The 16,082-nt window shown below is 39.7% G+C and overlaps 1 protein-coding gene across 4 annotated transcripts in view; it reads left to right on the top strand.

Moving 5' to 3' along the window:
* usp54b (ubiquitin specific peptidase 54b) overlaps nucleotides 1–16,082 on the top strand; it is a 56,089-nt gene that overhangs the window by 17,282 nt on the left and 22,725 nt on the right. For all 4 annotated transcript variants that reach the window (XR_007886916.1, XM_051418169.1, XM_051418170.1 and 1 more), the window contains exons 3-7: nucleotides 4,161–4,253; nucleotides 11,951–12,085; nucleotides 13,520–13,633; nucleotides 13,782–13,864; nucleotides 15,728–15,833. Coding sequence is in view for 3 of the 4 variants with exons in the window: in XM_051418169.1 (XP_051274129.1) it covers nucleotides 4,161–4,253; nucleotides 11,951–12,085; nucleotides 13,520–13,633; nucleotides 13,782–13,864; nucleotides 15,728–15,833 (531 nt within the window). In the remaining variant the exon portion in view is untranslated. The remainder of the gene's footprint in view (nucleotides 1–4,160; nucleotides 4,254–11,950; nucleotides 12,086–13,519; nucleotides 13,634–13,781; nucleotides 13,865–15,727; nucleotides 15,834–16,082) is intronic.

Raw genomic sequence — 16,082 nt, 5'->3', positions numbered from 1 at the left:
TGGTGTTGTGGTTATTAAACGATGTTCAAGTTGTAATCTTTAAGATTTCAGGCCTGGTTTATTGGTAGCAGCAATAAAGGTGCGGTAATGCCGAAATTACTGACTGAACTGCGAACAGGTTGTAGTTAGCAAGTGGGGTGACAAGCACATTGCATTTCCTGTGGCTGTTTCACAATAAAGAATTTCTGTTTGCATTAGCAGTAACTTAATGCAGCTCTGATGCAGTGTAAAGAGAATTAACTTTAAACAGTGAGGCTGTTATCAGATCGGTGAGACATAATTGAGGATTTCATGCATCCATTGTTTTCCTATGAATCCTTTGTGCTTACGTACTGTAGGAAATCTGAATCGTTGCAATGGCGGACCCTGCCACCATCAATCAAAGCTAGTATAAAGAGAGATAATTAATGAATGTAATGTAAACACATTGGATAGCTATATACAAAAAGAAAAATAGGTATAATTTGTATTCCAAGACCACCACACCACAGCCAATCAAATACTGGCATTTCTGCATCCAGAGCCATTGGCCAGATTTGTCTGTAACTCAAATTACAATGACAAAAAGCGTCAGGAAGATGATGACTTCCTAAAAACATGAGCTGATGAGGTTGAGTTCTACTCTGTGTATCACTTTTTTTTGGTTTGTTAGTCAGTTACACTGTAGTTTCTTTTCTCTGAGATGCTACTGCAGATAAAATGAAAGAAGTTAAAATGGGAGAGAGAAAGTGAAAGGTGATACAAATGGAAGAAGAGCAGAGAGACAAAAAGAGGGATGTGTTTAGAGGAGGAGAAAAAGGGATGGATAGATAGATACTGATAAAGAGAGATGGGCATGGAGAGAGTGTGCCCTCCTTGTGGCTGCTGCAGTGCTGTGCAGGGAGTCGATTCATCACGACCAAATAAACTACAGGGAGAGGAGGGGAAACAGAGAGGGGGGAAAGGTAGAACGCATACACTAGCGTCAGCATGCAGTCTGTCATCCTCCGCCCCCTCTTTCCTCCACCTATCACTCTTTCCTTAACACGCACACACACACACCCACACACACACACACACACACACACACACACACACACACACACACACACACACACACACACACACACACACACACACACTGTGCACACTTGTATTGCTAAGGTTGCCATACATATTGTTTTTTTTGTGTGCATGTAGACCTACAACTGTATGTGCATACTGTAAGTCTGTGTGTGTGTGGTCCTGTGCACAAGTGCTGCAGATCTCAGACGAAGCCTTAGGGACAGTGTTGTGTCAATATTATCTTTCAGCATGCTAAATGAACGTACTGAGAGCTCTTTCCTCTAATTATGCAATGGAGAAGGAGAGAGGAGGACATGAAGCTGTCTACCTCATGCCTATCACCTCTCTTCTCTGCAGACCACTCCCGCTAGTTTTCATGTGGTCTTCCTTGTTTCTTTGGGCTTTGTGCTGGTTGTTTTCTGTCCGTCGGCCCCACTGAATCTCTCTGACTCTTTTGTTGCTGAAAATATACAAAGTAGCACTCAGTGGGAGCTGCTGGGTAAAAAAACAATTAGCTGAAAATGGCTGAAAGCCACACAGAGCTGCGAACTGGAGTGTTTATTCTCTGCAACCATCTCACATTACATGAAGTCATTTGATTCAATGTTAGCATAACAAATATTGCTTGATTTTTTGTTAAAGGACCAGAGTGTAACATTTAGGAGCATTTATAGGCAGACATGGAATATAATATACATACATCCTAAAACATGTGCTGATGAGGTACATTTCTATTCTGTGTATTACTTTGTTTGTTTGTTAGTTAGTTATACTATGGTTTCTTTTCTCTGAGATGCTCCTGCAGATAAAATATGTGGCCACTGTATTGGAAGTGGAGGTTACACTTCTAGATGCCACTAAATCCTACACACTGGTCCTTTAAAGCTACAGGAAACTAGATTAGAATCATGTTTTCTCCCTAAACTCCTATATACATGTGAGTAACTGTTCAAAGCATCCAAAGTTAGACAAAACATATAGTTAAAGTCATGAATAACCCACGTTACTTAAATGAAATCAATCAATAACAATCACGAATGCACTGCATAACAACAAATGAATGCGGCTGAGGTTGCCATGGCAATAACTGAACCATGGTGCACAGTGTAAAGGTAACAGAGGGATCCCTCCCTACAGCTGTAAACTGTTTGTTTGAGCCAGTTGAGCTTTTAACCCTGTGAAGCAAGCAACCCTGAGATTATCTTAACTGTTTTTAACCCAACATGTTACTAACTTGAAAGAAGGCTTTGCCTCGTGTGGTGATCTTAGTTAACGCTGCTCGGTGTAGATGTAATTCATTTTGCTGTTGTGAGAAAAGTCAACTGCTGACACAAGAGGTGGAAGAAGTGTTCAGATCCTTTACTTAAGTAAAAGTACTAATACCACACTATGAAAATACTTCACTAAAGGTAAAAGTCTTGCATTCAAAACCTTACTTAAAGATACCCTTCAGACTTGTATTAAAACATATATACAAATAGTCTGCCTGGAATAATACTGTGTGTCTGATACCAAATATAGATGTATTAAAAATGCATGTAATCCTTCTGCCTCTAATTTAAGAATCTATGAATATGCTAATTGTGTTCATTTCTGACGTTTTCCTGCTGGACACAAGATGTCTCCTGCTTTATTATAAAGTCCATTCTCAGCGTGTGTGCACTGGTGGCTTCAATCACACTTGTAGAAGTTTCATACTGGACCAGGTTTGACTTCCAAACTATTTGTGATGTCACAAATCATGATCGTAGGCACTGCCCCTTAAAACTGGGTTTTCAGTGAGCTTAGAGAAACTTTCCACTTTCAGCAGATAAATGTGAAAACATCCTTCTAGAGTCAAACTCTGCACATACATCATGATGCACAGCGAAACATCCAACTGTGTGAACAAGAAGAAAAACATTATTTGAGCAGAGGGGGACTTTAAGGAAAAGTATGCAACTACTATTTGTATCAACAGTAGGTAGTTGTGCAGGAAAACAGTCCCTGTCAGGATTTTATATTATATGTGATGTTTTTGGATTAATATTACAGCTGCGGGAATGTGTGTTGCTGCTGTGGATGTTCAAGGTTGAGCTCATTTTAACTACTTTATATGCTGATGGGCAATCTATAGCAATGTATCATATTCTGAAACATCATCATATGTTTGTAGTATCACTCTCCTCTGAGAAACACATATCTCTAAAAAAACGTTTCATTAGCTCAGAAAAACCACGTTGTGACAATGCATTTTCCAGCTAATCCAAGAGGGTTTTTAAATACTATATTTAAGGTGAAGTTTCTCAACTCATAAAGGAACACTTAATTCTTCAGTTTATCAGAAAAAAAATCTAATTCATAATCACCCATTTTGGAGATTAAAGGGAATTAAAAATTGTAACCTGAAAACTAAAGTTAAATATTTGCCTCTGAAATGTAGTTGAAGTGTAAAGTGGCATAAAATGGAAATACTCATTATGGTACTCAGTTACAGTGCACTACTGCATGGCGCTCTGTCTTAATAACCTTTGCTTTTGAAATTTTCCATCATTTGCTCTGTCAGTCGCTATTTCTGACTACTGTGCACCCAGAAAGCATGCTGTGTTCCTATGCCAACCATGAGCTGTCATGTCACCAATCTTAGCAACAGCATAACTGCATACTTAACAGGCTTTTTAAAAATAGTGATTCCAATGTTTGTTGCTTATTTCTGATAAAATGTATAATTGTGGCTAATGTAAGTCAGTTTTGCCATATTTGTCATGTGTCGTGAAACATTATTAAAAAGTTGTGATAAAAATATAGAAATTAACAAAACTTTTGGCACCCTTGGCCTGTCCTTAAGGCACCCCAGCGTGCTGTGGTACCCACTTTTGGAACCACTGATCTAGATACAGATCACATTTTTAATTTGTAAATGGGACTTTTGGAGTAGTTCACCAGTGGGCTAAAAAAAAACCTCATTGCTCGAGCCACATTCTGATGAAAAACACACAAGTTGCATTAAAAACCCAGTTCATGTATTTTAAAGTAGAGCCTGGAGTGTCCCAGTCAAAAAAATAAAAATAATTATACAGTATATCCAGGTTTGAAGTTTCTCTTATTTACTTAAATGTGTGTGTTTTGTCTCTCAGGTTCTGTGGCATCTCGACATCTTCCGCAGAAGCTTTCGACAGCTGACAACACACAAGTGCATGGAGGACTCATGTATTTTCTGCGCTTTAAAGGTAAAAACGCTCTCGCTTTGTTCTCTAATGTCTCACTTTGGTCTTACTGTAGACCTAAAGCAGCACCTGTTACTCTAGTTTGTTGGTGGTGTGGTTTTCTTTGTCTCTTCAGCCATTTTTTAGTGGTGTATTTATGAGGTATTCGTGTTTATCTTGTGGGAGACTTTCTTCATTTCCCCCATTACATTTCATTGTACTTGTACTCCATTGCACCGTTGGCACTGTTTGTGTGTATTGTCCCATGACACTTCAGGACTTTACACACAAACATATGACATCTTTTCCCCTTCTTTTCCTCCATCTTTATGCCCTGGATATACCTGGTGGTTGGTGAGATCTGTCTCCTAATAAACACAGCAGGGGAGCAGCGGGTACAATACTTTTAATTACTTGTTTCAAAAAAGGGAAAGCAAAAAAGCATTCCTACACAAAACAAAGAAAGGTATCTGCCTCTTTATGCAATTCCAACAGCAAAACTGGTGTAATATGTACACAATACAATAATGACACCTGTGTATTGTTTTAAACTGACCATCCACCAATAATCTCTCTGTTTATCCCCTTTCTTTGGTTTGTTACCTGTTTAACATCTTCTGCTCTCTTTTCTGTTGTTACTTTGCCATCATTATTTCCCTTTAACTCTTCTTCACAAGTAGAACTTTTATTTAAATTACTTAGATATTTTACTTAAATACAGGACTTTCACTTGTTATATGTTTTTTTTTTTATATGTGGCATTGCTTCTTCTTCTTCCTCCACCATTGTGTTAAACGCATCACGTACTATGCACCAGACACTTTTGCCCAGTAAAGATCTGCCTCACAGTAAGTGTTTAGAAACAGCACATGTAATCGCTTTTTATAAGGTAGTTTGAGGTTGAATCGCTGTTGTGTTTCCAGCGGCTGCTGATACAGAATAACCAAACAGATGAAGATCTGTAGCATCATGAAACCCTCATAATGAACGAGCCTTATGCAGCTCTGCTCCAGCCATTTGTTGCATCAATGATGACAAATATGTGTCTGAGCGAAGGGAGGTGTTGTGTGTAATGTGCTATAGTGTAGTAGTGTGTGTGTATGTGTGTGTGTAGCAGTGTCGATGTGTGTGTTCTACACGCTGTTCTGTCTCCAGCGCTTCTCTGTAATTAATTGGCTGACTGAAAGCGCTGAGCCAGCAGAGCCCACGCTGGGAAGCTATACACACACACACACACACACACACACACACACAGACACACCTACGCATGCACACAAATCTTACTTACATGCTGCACACGTGAGGTTGCTACACACATGCACTTTGAGGTGCTCACAAATCTGTCTTTCTATGCTGGAATGCCACACACACACACACACACACACACACACACACACACACACACACACACACACACACACACACACACACAGGCTGGTGGGTATGTTGTGTGTGAGTCAGCTGTGGGTGTACAAATCAAAGGTATTGTCACCGTGTTAAGTGTTCACATTTTCCTGTCAGTTTTCATTAACCGTCCTGTCACTGACTCTCAGAAACGAACACATGTAACGTTGTTCTTACAGTCTGTTTGTAGCTGTGGTCCCCACGGCAAAGGAGATAAAAGTCTTTGAATAACAGGGCGAGACACGCACCAAATGAACTTTAATGGCGTGTTAAATTTTCAAACATCCATTTTAGAGAACCAAAGAGATAAATGATGATTATGGGTTCTTTTATTTTGGAGGGATTGTGTGTGAATTTCGGTTTATCTGCAGCAGATAAAGATGCCCGCCCTTGTAGTAAACATAAGTTCAGAGGCAGCCTGTGGCTATCCCTCTAGAAATCACTGCAACACTTTATCTCTCTCAACAGCAAAGCACTCTCACACACACACACACACACACACACACACACACACACACACACACACACACACACACACACACACACATACAGATGCAGATACCTGAACACACACTCTGCAAGGAGTGAAGAAGAAAAAGGGGAGAAAGTGGGAGAGAAGAAAAGAGAAAGATGAATGAATGTGGGAGTTGGTGTAGATTGCTCCTGTCTTCACACTTAGACCAGTGCTTACACACACACACATGCAAACACACACACTCACACACACACACACACACACACACACACACACACACACACACACACGCACGCACACCTCCCTTTCTTACTCACTCTGCCTCATCCCTCCCTGTTCTCCTCTCCCCTCCCTCCTTCTCTCCTCTCCTCTCCCACCCTCCCTCCCTCTCTCTGTAGGGTATATTCCCCCTCCATTCTCCTTGGCGCATTGCTGCAGTCAGCACACACACGCACTCACTTACACACACCCTATTGCTCGCACAGTCCCTTTTTCCTCTTCTCTCTTTCTCTGTTTCCCTTTCTCTCTCTCTCTCTCTCTCTCTCTCCCTCCCTCTCTCTCTCTCTCTCTCTCTCTCACACACACACACACACACTCTGCTCACTGACAGTACGACTGCATTACCTTTCCCATTGCCAACCCTCAGCCTGCACACACTCAGCCACACTCACAGGCTTGAAGCCTATTGTTTCATAACATTTTCACTCCATATGATCACAGCCATCTTGGTAAACTGATTCTGAAATGTCAAATACAGGTTCTGAAGTGTTACATGAAAACATCAAATAAAACTATGAGACTTTGTCCAGGAAACAATGCAAGGATGTTAAAGCTTGACTTGAGAAGTATACTTGGCTGGAAGATCCTCATTACCAGTGAGCTTAATGTCATATTCAGTTGAAGAGGTTCAGGCAGCAACAACAGGTGCTTCAACCGTCCTCCTACAGAACACATACTACTAATTTCCTGGATTACATTCACTGACTAAAGGTTTTTAAGGTTTGTAAATCCAGAAAATGTGACATCCTTACAGTGTACTACACCGAATTCAAAGGGAAGAGGTTAAGTTGGAAAGTGGTGACACTGGAGACCGCAGTGTGCATCCTGCACTAAAATACTTCTTTATTTTTACCACTCAATGACTTTACACATCAAAGTCTGTTTGCTGGTCTTCGGGAGTGTTACTGCATACATTGAAAAAGTTGCATGAAGCCATTTGCTCCTCAGCTCTGCTCTAATGGCTCATGGCTACCTGAGCTGCTACTTGCATAACACACCCAAATCTGAGATTGTTTCCCTGTTGAGATGCATTGGGGGTAATGTAGGCAATGTAGTCTGACAATGAGTGCAATACTAAACCAGTGTACTCTTGTCCGTAGTGACTTTTTCAATATCTAAATAGGTCCACGATGTTTTCCTAAGCTTTACTACTTGTTTTGAGTTGTCAGAACATGCCAGGACTTGATATGGGAGGAAAAGGAAACACTGATGTTGACAATGACAATTATGCATATATTATCCTTATACATTTTGGCAGTAAACATTTTGCTAATACATTCAATGTCTTGATGATAATGTAAATTAGTAAGGGCAGCCCGGTGGCTCGGTGGTTAGCGCTGTCGCCTCACATTAAGAAGGCCCTGGGTTTGATTTCTGTGTGCAGTTTGCATGTTCTCCCCTTGTTTGTGTGGGTTTCCTCCAGGTTCTCCAGTGTCACCCATCATCAGAACATGTACGCTATTCACCTGTCAGTACCCTTCACCAAGCCACTGGCTTAGATCCAGAGTTGGCCCCGGGGTGCTGTGCAGTGGCTGCCCAGTGCTCCTAGTTTCCCAGTACTTTGGATGGATTAAATGCAGAGGACACATTTCACTATATGTTGTACTGTGTATGGTTGTATGTGACAATAATGTTAATTCTTTTTGATTCCTCTTGTTGTATATGAACATAATCTTTAGGTTTGGGTTCTTAACCTTACATACATTGGCCTTTTTCCTAAGCGCTGATTGGCTTGTGATTAATGAACCGTGTTTTTACAACTACTACTAATTACACACATTGTCTTAACATGGAGCCATTGTGTTAACTACTGAAAGCCCACTTGTCACCTGACGTGACTGAGCTGTATTTTCCATCAGTACTGCTGTCTGACATCCACTCGGTCACTGTGCCTCCTCCTGCATCATGTACCTAACATTTCAACAACAGTTTATATGAGTGTTTTCGATTGTAACATAATAGTAGTGACCCTCTGCCCGATTACCTTTTGTAATTATTATTATTATTATTATTATTATAGAGCTGCAGTGATTTCAGCTGCAGTAAATATTTTTTTTTCTTTATGGCAGCAAATTTAAAATCTTATCTATCTGAAATGTTTTGGCGTGAACAAAAAAATTATTATTCAAGAAAACTGCTAAACGTTGGTTGCAGCCCTAAATTAATAATATTTAAACTTAAAATCATTAGTATATTTTGTTATTCATATTTAAACATTTATTTTGAAGTGGTAGTCCACCCAGAGTGTTCCAATTATCAAACACTCATTTCCCTAAAAGGGTTCTTAAAAGTTTAGTTTTGAAATGTTTAAATGGTCAAGAAAGTAATAAAACATCCATATTTGTTTCTCACATCACCACTGCAGCATTAGCTTCTTCTCCACTGTCCAAACAAATGTTAATTTTTTTACTGAAACTTGTCTAAATGCACCGTTTCCTTCGTTGCTGGTTCAGTGAGCTGCTTCCCTTGGTTGCTTGTGACAGAGTTGTGAGTGACAAACATAAACCTCAATTGATATATTTTAACATTTTATTACATTGCTGTTTAAAACTTTATACAAAGCTGACTGTAGAATGTCACTGAAATAACTTTGCTGCAACACTATATTATTTTAGCATGGCGTCGGCAGTTTATTACACATTATGGTTCCATTATTTGCCTTCATGAATTCAGTAACTTCAGATTCTAGACCCATTAATCAATATTTGATTAAACAATATACACATTAGTCATTCTTGCTAATATGACATATATATAATGTTTTGTGCTTGATTTTACCCTTTTTTTTCAGTTGTGGATACTTTATTGTTTTCTTAAGAAATGTGACACAGATAAAATAAAAATGAAAAAAGACCATATGACAAATTTTCAGCATCTGCTTTGATCCCCATAATCCCATCCTCACATTAACTCACATGCACAGGATAGATGCCCTGTACATACCGTGTGTTTAAGATACATTAACAATAATAAAAAAACAACCAAACAAAAAACCAAACAAATTAAATAAAATATAAAATGAACATGAATAAAATAAAGGTTGCAACAAAACTGCGTAATTTTACATCAGTGTGTGCATATACACATGTGCTGATGAGGTGTGACTGTGAGAATATCTTTCTGTCACTTAATACAGTGCTTCTCAGTCTGCAGGACACAGAGCACCTGCTGGTTTTCAGTCCAGCCATCTAATCAGTGATTGAATTACTGCTGGGACAGAAAGCCAGCAGAGCACCAACCACCGCTCTGACATGACTTGTGTTTATTTCTGTCTTGGGCCATTTTAGTGTTGGTCAAAAATAGTGGCTCGGTTTTGCTTTTTCCAGCGGAGAATTCTTACCAACAAAAAAATTAGGTCATTTTTATCCGTTGGCAGTCTGGAGAAAGTTACCCATGCTTTTATCTTTCCCTCTTTAGACGTCTGCAGCTCTCTGCAGTCCATACTCAGTTAGTTACTCTCGCTGCCTCTGCTTGAACTGAACACTACTTTTTGTATCCATGTTTAGACTTAAATAACAGCGTTTAAAGTACAGATTAATCTAGATCAACCCACATGAGCAAGACATGAGTCATTTCCAAGACTACTACTAAAACTATTACTGCTACTACTATTACTGCGACTACTGCTGCTATTTACGACAATAACAATAACTATTAGGAACTCAGAGAACACACGCCTATACCAAGGCAACACTATAATCTCAATGTCTCATTTGGTAACAACATGTTTAGAAATTCTTGTCGTTTGGGAGAAATCTAAATGCTGTACAGGAGTATTAGGGCTTTGCTAAAGGATGAATTTTGCATAATTTAATGTGAGTTCTGACCATATTGTTTGGAGTCAAATAGGCACGCCCACAAGAATGTGGCAATAATACATAATCAAAAAGTAAAATATCAAAATGCAATACCAAGTACATTAGAATAATAGTTTCAGGTCAACCACATCTTTTATGTATACAATTGTTTTTGAATGTCATTGCAAAATTATTTAATATGGGAACATGTGTGGCCTTTATTATATTCATATGGAATAATCCACGAGTTTAGGACTCTACCCACAGATTTCCAACCTGTAGGTAGAGACCTCTACAGTGGATCACAAGACAAATCTGAAGGGTCACAAGATGCTTAAAAGGAAAGCAAAAAAGTAAAACAAAGTTCAGCTCTTTCTGTATTCATCGCTAATCTAATAGTATAAAATTTATTTAATTATTGAAGGTTGACAGGAAAGGAGTCAGACTGTTGGCGTCTTAACCCCCAAAGCCACATGGGTACCTCATTATGTAATCTTATTCTTGGTTTGCTTTGTCTTTTCAGAATTTGAACATTTATTCAAATGACACCATCTGTTGTGAGTTTTAGAGGTGAAAACTCAAGACTCACAGACTTCTCACACCTGCTGACATTGCCTTGTTGTAGGGGGTCACAAGCAAATAAAAAGCCAGTAGTTTTGGAGCTATGATATGTGAAAGTCCAGTCCAACAAACAATTTGTGTAGATAAATCGCTCTTCACCACATTTCTTATACGTGTGTCAAGTAGTTTTTGAGATATCCTGTTAACTAATGGGAGAAACAAATAGGACCAACATCATAACCTCCATGACAGGTGTAATAATAACGAAACTTTATAGCAGGCACCTTAAACTGCCGGCCTGGGGGCCTGTGTCATGATGTCAAAAATATAATAAAATCCAGCTTGCACAATTATTATTATTCTTTTATTTTCTAGTTGTTTGATATGAATTTAAGCTACCCCTTCATATACAATTAAAAACATAATTCTGTTTAAAAAAAAATTACTTTATTTGGCATAAAATAAGTCAAAAAAGGTAAAAAATATGCCTGCAAATGTTTGCAAACGGCTGATAAGAAGAGATCAGGTTTTGGGCCTTCATTTGTCCCTCCTATGAGATGACAACACCAGCAGTGTCCCCATGCCAGTTTGAGTTTGTACCCCTGCTATATAGGGTCATAATCTGTCAGTCGCCTCGACCGGCATGGATGTAAACATTGTAAACGTCCCCGTCCTCGCCAAGCTGGCTGATCCTCCTCTCCAGGCTCTGAACACTGCCCTCAAAACACACTTCAGTGGCCTAGCTTTCTCTCTGAGCCCCCTGCAACAGTTTGATTTGGTTTCTATTTTACTGCTACAAAGCACTCTGAGAGCTGTTTTTGTCGGAGAAAAGTGCAGTACAAATGCCATTTATTATTGATATGGTCTGATATTGAGGCCAGCTGTGCGGCTCGGCTGTGGCGTTTGTTTTAGTCCAGTCTGGGTTTGTTGTGCAGCACTTTGGTTCATGACAAGTTGACAACTAGTTCCACTGTTTCTGTTTTATGGGTCAGTTGAAAGAACATGGGGCCGATTTACAGGACAAATGTGTTCAGAGTTTAGTTGAAATAAACACACAAAGACGTAAATGCAGTCTATGTGCATGGACGCATACTGTAAGTTTCCACTCAAATAATGCAGTGATATTGCACAGTATATATTTGGAGCAGTGAAATAAAGAATTAATGTATTTCTGTGTGTGTGTGTGTGTGTGTGTGCGTTTGCAGAGTATCTTTGCTCAGTTCCAGTTCAGCAGTGAGCGTGTGCTGCCATCAGATGCACTGCGGAGCGCTCTGGCCAAGACTTTCCAAGACGAACAACGTTTTCAGCTGGGTATCATGGACGACGCTGCAGAGTGCTTTGTGAGTCTGATACTCAACACACACACACACACACACACACACACACACACACACACACACACACACACACACACACACACACACACACGGGAGAGGTGAAGGGATGCCTAAAGGATTATCTGAGTGTCTGAGGAACTCCCATCTTCACTGCAGTCAGAAATCTTCCGGGGACCAGGGATATCCAATACACCAACCTCAAAGAAATGTGTTTTCTGTCAGGCAAACTTTTATTTTCACTCACTGTGTTTGTGAGATATAACTATATTATGTTGTGAGGTATACTTGATATTTTAAGCCAAAAAGATAGTTAAAAGATAATTAATTTTGAACTTAAATTGGTGGCCAGAAGCACAACTCCAAATGAAGGATAATGTTGCTTTGTATTTCCTGGATAAATAAGCAACAGTTTGCTAACAAGTTGATCTACTTCATAAGGTGATTATACGTTCTATTCACAACTTTCAATGTTAAAATTTAATTTTAAATTTACCAAAGTTAAAAGTATACTGATTTTGATATTTTTGTGGCTTTTACATGATATATTGTTGAATTTTAATGTTATTTATCAGTGACTCCCAGATTAATGACTTGGAAACATTTATCAGCTCTACTTTACTGTATTTATTATTGTGTTATTATTGTCATGTCTTTACACTTCCTTACTGTCCTCCTCTCTTCGCTGTCGCTTTCTCTTCTCCACTTTCAGTCTCTTTCTTTGCCTCTTTCTTTCTGCCTTAAAGTCCTCCACTGTGTGTGTGTGTTTTATGTGTGTGCATGAGAGCCGCTGTCTGATCGATTGGTAGTAAATGTGTTCAGTCAGGGAATCCGTCGGCTTCTTATGAAATATAGATGCTGCTCCCACGGTCAGATTAACAAGAGCACCAACAGAGAGGAACGATCAAGCGCACACTCACACACACACACACACACACACACACACACACACACACACACACACACACACTTATACATACATACATATACACACACTGTACATATGTATACAATATAAACAAGCACATTTGAGCTGTGCATTGGCAAGAATCAATACATATCACGATGCAGGAGTTACGATTCAATATATTGTGATACTGTTGCAAGACGATATATTGTGATTTAAAAAACATAACTGTCATAGTATAAAGAACACACAACCATATGCAGAAAATAAAAAAGTTTATTTTTTAATGCAACCAGAACTGTGGGATCTGCATTTGTGTTTGTCATAGTGGCTGTAACATTTAACTTAATAGCCCTCATTTTACAACACTGCTATCTAGCAGTTGTGGGTTTAAACACAATAATCAATGTGTTTTTGACAATCGATATGAAATATCACAATACAGTATTTTTCAATATTTTTTAAAGCACATATGCTGACTTGACACACAACACATATTAATTGATGTCCATTTTGCCTTACGTGTTTCTTAGGAGAATCTCCTAATGCGAATCCACTTCCACATCAGTGCGGAGAGTAGAGAGGACATCTGCACAGCCAAACACTGTATACCACACCAGAAGTTTGCCATGACTCTGTTCGAACAGGTAGGAGATTGTTCAGTCCCTCTATCGCTTTAAAGAGCTGTTACGCGGCTCACTTTTGGGGCTTTAATTAAAAAATAACTGTCCACACAAACATTTTTAAAGAACGTGATGTCCTGCGATGATTCTGAGGATGTTTTTGTGTTTGCAGTGTGTGTGTAACAGCTGTGGAGCCACATCAGACCCCTTGCCCTTCATTCAGATGGTTCATTACATCTCCACTACATCCCTCTGGTAAGACCAGACACACACCTACACACACACACACACTCACTGCACACACACACTGCAGTAAATCTGGCAGCAAGCTGAGGCTGGGTGGCAGTAAAGGAAGGTACAGCGTGTTCTCTTCTTCCCTGCACGGGTCCCTGCTGAACACTCAACTCTGAGCACACACATGCACACACACACACACACACACACACACACACACTCATTATGCACACACACGTGTATGTTCATGCATATGCAAGAGCAGGTGAGCTTGTGCATACAGTCTCTCCCGTGTTCAGGTAGACCCACACTCAGGTAAATCCATGTACAGGAGAAGCCCGTGTGTGCATCCTCAGAGCTGTTACATAAAACTCGCACACGCTCTCAGTCAATGAAATAAGGAACAGGGGAAGTAATCAATCAGCTGTTTGATTCAGTAGACCCAGGGGGCGACATAAATCTATAAGTGGAACAGTGGGTCGGAAAGACTGCGAACAAGAGGGAAATAAGAGGATATATCACTCCATATCCCTTTTGGAAATGGAACACGGCAGAGGAAATAGAGGGATGAATGGGGGGCAAAAGTACAAATAAACACACTGTGTCAAGGTAGTTGTGGGGCACAGCGGTGCCACTGCTCTGTGTTTGTGCCTGTTAGCGCTGCCAAGCTATTTTTACCCTTAGTGGAGCCTGTTGTTTACAGTCGAGATAGCCAAATATGCAAAAGTCAACATGAGTAAGATAATCAGAGGGCAACAAAAAGACAAAACAAATGTCTGGTTCAAGCACAATTCAGACGTAAGTAAACAAGTGTGTTCCCGGCTGGTGCGTGGTTGTTGTTTCTGCTTTCTCAGCCTCGCATCTGCCTGTGCATCTGAAGAGGTGAGGCCGAGCGAGGGTTGAAATCGAGTGAGAGAGAGTGGAGAAGAGGCTGAGTTCATTTCAGGCTAATGGAAGGGGTGAGAGGAGGAGATAGAGGGGGGAGGAGGAGAGATTTGGATGGTTTTTAAAATCGTTATTCTTAAAGGAATACTTCACCAGAAAAAAAACAAAAACAAAACAATGCTGATTCATTGCACACATAATCCCATACATGGTACCGAGCTGCAGATGGGCTCGCAGGAGTTCATTTGGTATTCGCACTCAGTAATAATGTATATTTGAGTTTGTCCTTCAGAGGACAATTGTACTTAAGAGGGATAAATGCAGCTCAGTATTAAAGTATCATTGCTTTAAGCCTTGATGAAGGAGATTGTCTCAAAAATACTTTTTGCTCCACCAGTAAAGCTTTTTTTTCATGGAATGATTAGTTGTAAATGAAGGTCTCCTTTAATGAGCATAACAATAATAACGTTTCTGTACTGTTATTGTTCCCTGTGGGGATATAGTCTTTTAGCTTTTACCACTTCAGGAAGGTCAAAGATCATATTCTGACAGACAGGATTTAGAATATGGGATCTTCTTCACAGCCTTAATGACTGTATAATCTAGATTTGTTCTTACTTTTCCTTCTTTTCTCTATGAAAACTTTCCCTTGGGCCTTCACAGAGTTGGTGTGTGAGTGGTTGCCTAAGCAATACACAAGGCCAGTGAATAACACAATGTATAATTATAATATTTTCAACTGATTTTCAGCCATAAATACCACAGGAAAGGAAACAATTGTCTGCAGATTACTGCACAGCACCACAAAACAGACAAACTTAACAAGAATGGAGACAATGTTTCTGGTGGCCACAAGTCACATTTGGGCTTGACAATAGATGTTTTCTTCTATTCACAAAAGCTTTTGTCTCATTCCAGGCAGCACACACAGTGAGTGTCACAGTGAGTGTCACTGAGTGTGTAATTTTGTTGTTGTTGTGTGTGTTTTCAATGCTGCAGTAACCAGGCGGTGAGGATGCTGGAGTGCAGAGAGAAACCCACACCGGACATGTTTGGAGAACTGCTCCGCAACGCCAGCAACATGGGAGACCTACGCAACTGCCCTGTGAGAGCACACACACACACACACACACACACACACACGCATACACACATTCACACAATGCATGGGCGCAGGTTTCAATGTGCACACTCAGCAGCTTCATACTGCACACACACACAAAAATGTACAAAACTGTAAAATACTGTAAAATAAATTGTGCTTTAAACTTTTAGTTTGTAGTCCCCTTTTGTCTTCATTAGCTTTTTTTCCAGTATGAGTTGGATTTTGCTTTTCTAAAAAAGAAAGAGAAAT

Source organism: Dicentrarchus labrax, unplaced genomic scaffold (genome assembly GCF_905237075.1).
Source record: "Dicentrarchus labrax unplaced genomic scaffold, dlabrax2021, whole genome shotgun sequence".
Classification (NCBI taxonomy): Eukaryota; Metazoa; Chordata; class Actinopteri; family Moronidae; genus Dicentrarchus; species Dicentrarchus labrax.
Note: the sequence above shows the minus strand (reverse complement) of the source record. Positions and strands in the feature narration are given on the sequence as shown.